At 42.2% G+C, this 4530-nt stretch overlaps 1 protein-coding gene across 2 annotated transcripts; it reads right to left on the bottom strand.

The window, feature by feature from the left end:
- Nucleotides 1-720: 720 nt before the first annotated feature.
- On the bottom strand, nucleotides 721-4140 carry hbegfa (heparin-binding EGF-like growth factor a). 2 transcript variants are annotated; one of them, XM_029442422.1, is made up of 6 exons: nucleotides 3890-4140; nucleotides 2900-3139; nucleotides 2599-2797; nucleotides 2351-2506; nucleotides 2114-2200; nucleotides 721-1991 (listed from the first exon to the last, which is right to left on the bottom strand). In XM_029442422.1, the coding sequence occupies exons 1-5, from the start codon at nucleotides 3930-3932 to the stop codon at nucleotides 2128-2130; spliced, it is 711 nt and encodes a 236-aa protein (XP_029298282.1). In that variant the 5' UTR covers nucleotides 3933-4140; the 3' UTR covers nucleotides 721-1991; nucleotides 2114-2127. The 2 variants fall into 2 exon arrangements, with proteins under 2 accessions (XP_029298282.1, XP_029298283.1); XM_029442423.1 differs by lacking the exon at nucleotides 2114-2200.
- Between the last annotated feature and the right edge of the window lie 390 nt (nucleotides 4141-4530).

Genomic DNA, 4530 nt, shown 5'->3' with positions numbered 1-4530 from the left:
TTATACTTGGTGGTGTGTCTTTGAACAAGACATCTGTTGGCTGTGTGAGTAATGGTGTGTAGTGCTGTGGCATAATGTGTTGTGGCTGAACATCAGGTGTTCCCCGGCCTATATGCCGCACATCTGTTCCCCGTGGCTCAGTAAGTGAGTCCGGACCGCCCTCACTGGGATTGATCTGTCAGTGAGTCTGATGATGCTGTTGTCAACACGTGAAACTGATAATGTTTTATTTTACATTTGGTCCAAATAAAAAGGCGTCTGGGAAACGCATTAGAAAGAAAATAGTGATTAAACATTGGTATCCACTTCCCAGATAACCAGATTTTAAAATAATAAACTAGGAGGGCGGTCTGACTTTGTATTTAAACAGCACTAACAAAAAATATTTGCCTTTTGACCACTGGACATAATAGCAGTAATGGCCAGGATACAGGTGCCTTGGTTAAAAGTGGTTGCTCACACGTCAGACATGGGAAATCCAAATATTATGTTTACTATAATTACAGCTCCTGAATAGACAAAAAGAGCACACTGAGGTTATCATTATCCAGACCGGCCACTTTAAAATATCACATAATGTGTGGCCCGGATCAGGAAGTAAAACAAAGGGCAAAAATAAACTTGACCTTAATTGGACTGATCTGCCAGTACAACATCTCCTATTAATGCTAAGAGCGCAGTGGTTTCATTTAATGAAGGAAAAACTACATGAGTCAAAAATTCGGATAGTCTTTTTTTATTATATTTTGCTCTGAAATCACATAAATAAAAATCACTTCAAAACTGTAGGACAGGATTTGAAAGGGTGGTACACTTTAATTCACATTTTTCTTTGCTTGACAGCTTAACATGGATCTGAGGGAGTTTCTCCTCTAATGATGGTAAGACGACATGACAACATATTCATACCAAATTCTTGCTACAGTGCATTTGATAATTGACTCCCTTTTAAAAGTTTCTTAGCAATACACTCGCTAAGTGCAGTTTTAATGTTGCCTTTAATCAATGAATAGCCAGTGCGGTGCATACAGGCGTTGATCTGATCTTATAACATTGAGGCAGAACACTAAACCTAATGTGTCCTAAAGATCCTAAAACCTGCAGGCAAATTTGGGTGGAAGAGCAGGCCCTGCCCCATTATCACCGCTGATGTGCCTTTGAGCAACTTCGACAGCGGGCTGCTTAGTGGCTGACAGAGCCAACAGGTTGCACTGGGCAGCTTCCAGATGTGAATGTGTGTAACTGTGTGAGTGTGAGCAGGCCGTTCATTGAAACTCAATGAAACTACCCTGAATAATTTAAAAAAACTATCATGTCTATTCAACGATCAATTTATTAATCACAGTGCTATTGATCATCTACTAAGTGCCAGAATTAAAGCCAGAAACCAGATAGTTATGCATCATATCTCTTTTCATGAAATACTGAATATCTCAAGGAGCTTCTGCATTGTTTGCTTTTCTGTTTCATAAATAAATATCGTCCAATAAGAAATATAAAAACAATTGTAACATCATTATTTTAAAAACGGCTGAAGGTGGTTAAAATCTCTATAAATACAGTTAGCTTAAATAAATAAATTAAAATTATAAATATACCATTGACTGTACACAAAAAAAAGATGGACATGTGCAGGAAAATACAAAATGCTTTTGTTAAAAATCTTGTTCGGTTCAGTCTAAAACGACCTCTTTTCACACAGTCAAGAAGCAGCACAGAGTCTAGACACGTTCCTTCTTCTCGTTCCTTCGTGCTCGTCACATCTCCGCAGTCCATCCTCTGGGCCGTTATTATTCCAGTTTCAGCCGACTTCTTCTGAGGCCTTCAGGAATATGTTCACCTGCCCATTTTTCATCTGAACGTCTTGCAGAGGGTCAAGGCAGACGACAACCTCGGTTCCCTTCTTCATGTACGATCCTTTTCCTTCTAGGACCTCCTTTCGCAGTTCACTTCTCTTTTTCTATTTTGAGGTAGAATTTCCACATCTTTGCCTAACATGAATAAAAAAAGAGAGGCAATGAATAAAATCTCCTTTCATTCAAGCAACGAAGAAGAAAGAAAAACAAAGGATGTTTGTCAGTGTATGTTTGTAGCCCTGTTCCTCACAACTCACCTCTCTTTGACTCTTCAGTGGTTGGACGCTAACCCTAGTTTGACCTTCTCTTCATTCTCTACATCATACGCTCCCCGCTTGTGAAACCTGTATTCAACAAAAGAAAAGGAGCTTGTTCAGACTATTTTCTGTGTCTAACTATGAGCAGTATCAGCTAAGTCTCTAGTAAAGCCCTTTTATCTGTGTGTGTACGGTTGTAACTGTGTTTTTGCGGGTGAATCTTTGTGTTTCGCTTACCTGAGCAACAATAAAAGGCCGATGATGGTGAGGCAGACGGAGGACAGCACCACCGCCACCACGGCCAGAGCTGTGGTCCGGTTGTAACCCTCCTGGGGCTTCTCCAAGGGCAACGTGAAAAACTGACACCTTTCCCCAGAGTAACTCGGGTGGCACCTGCAGACAGGACAGAGAGGGAGTCGTTAATAATTTGGTTGGATCCTGAGTGGTGAAGGTGGTGTGCAGATAGATGCAGAGCTAATACTTACACACAGGACGGGGCATGGATGTCCCTCAGGTACTGGCAGGTGCCGTGAATGCAGAAATCTTTATACTTCCTCAGGCAAGGATTCCTCTTCTTTCCCTTTCCTTTCCCCTTCTTTTTTCCCTTTCCTCTCCTTCTCTTTCCTTCCGTGCTTTCAGTCTCCAGGATGGTGGACGGGTCTTTAGGTTTGCTTACCATGGCAACTAATACAAAAACAGAACCACATTTCTTTTATTTTAGTGTCTTTGTTAAGGAAGCAAGTAAAACAGTGTTGAGAAATTTGAGAAAATGACAAACTCTCTTACTTCGTGGCAGCTCCGCATAGTCCCCAGACAGGCCATCTTCATAGTCCTCTTCATAATTATAATCACCGTACTCCTCCTCCTCGGCTTCCTGACCATACTCCGCTGTTGTCGCACTCAGGCTTCTGCTCTCCTCCTCCACCATCTTGCCTTTGGTCGTGTCCAAGTTGATAACAGCTGTGTGCCGCTGCCTGTCGCTCTCATACCTGTCGACTGCAGCACCACTGGCCGGTCTGGACACCACTGGAAGAGAGAATAAAAGTATTTAAAATGTTAAAATTGCATGTAGGTTTTGTTTGATACAGCCTTTAACAAAAACTCTTCCTCTAAGGGATGATCAATGCACACAGGTTAGTGTGCCAAGGTGGGAGGACCTCTGAGGGCAAGTTGAAACATGTTGCACACAAGGAGGCTCCAGGCAGGATTTTTGGCTTTCAGTGCAATCATACTGATCCCTGTGAGGAAATGCACAATATCAGATACATAGCCTGGTACTTAAGGGTTGCTAGGTATTCACTGCCTTGCTCAGCAGCACTTCGGCAGAGTGGAAGCTGGCCAAAAGTGGGGCTTGAACTAAAAAGCCAGGCCCTTCCTCAGTGGGACAGTCTAGGGGCTTTGGAAGGGAAATGTAGTGGGAGGGCAAATAGAAGTTGGCATATACTCTCTGTGTCTCATACACACACACGAAATGCATGGACAGACAGTTAGCTAATGTCAGGCAAGAATATGAGTTAAAAATAAATGTATCCAGTTACATAAAGCATGCTCTAAAATAGAGAGATGACCCCATTAGCTCCCGAATAGCCTGACATCATGAAAACCGTTGCCTTAAAGGTTATGAAGTTTACAAGACATGTTACAGCCCGGCCATGCTGGAGAGCTTTGATAGCCAAGATGAAGCACAGGTAGACACAGAAAGCTCGTATCAAACAGAATAAGCTACTTAACAGAGAAATCAATTGTCATCTTAAAAAGAGCGCACATGAAACTCACCCAAGGCGTGAACCAGTAAGAGCACAACACAGAAAATCCTCATGATGTCAAAACGTCCAGGAATTTTTAGCGGGGGAAAAATAAGATGATCTACAAGTTGTATTCCTTCCACTTGTTCCGGTTCTAAATATTCCTTCCTTTTTCGCTTTTTTCTTCGTTTTTTGTATGAATTAATTCCGCCTGTAATTGCGACCTCTTCGTTTTACTTGAGAGGGCTGGAGGATCCCGGATGTTCCAGTGTGAGAGGAGCGGAGTGAAGGAGCGTCCGGACAGAGGCTCCGCGGTATTTATGGCCCTGCTCACATCACCACGCCTACACTGGCTGCTCAGTGCCGTGTACTGAAGACACTGCTGTGTGGACGTGTGAGAAGATACTGGCATATACTATACAAAGTGTGGACTGTTTTCGTAAAGATATTAGTACATTAATGCATCCATGAATGGATTATAAGGCTAATCCCCTTGGTTTGCAGCTACAGTATAAAGCCACTTTATATTCAAATGAGAACTACTCTGATGGTCTCAGTGGTAGGCATTACTAAGGTATTAATATGTAATTAGGTAGATGTAATCTCACTTTTTAAATGTAGGCTTCATCTTCTATCATTTTCCATGGAGGTTGTTGGAAATTCATCAGGCCT

Source organism: Cottoperca gobio, chromosome 10, assembly GCF_900634415.1.
Source record: "Cottoperca gobio chromosome 10, fCotGob3.1, whole genome shotgun sequence".
NCBI lineage: Eukaryota > Metazoa > Chordata > Actinopteri > Perciformes > Bovichtidae > Cottoperca > Cottoperca gobio.
The sequence above is the reverse complement of the archived record's forward strand: the minus strand, read 5'-3'. Positions and strand labels throughout refer to the sequence as shown.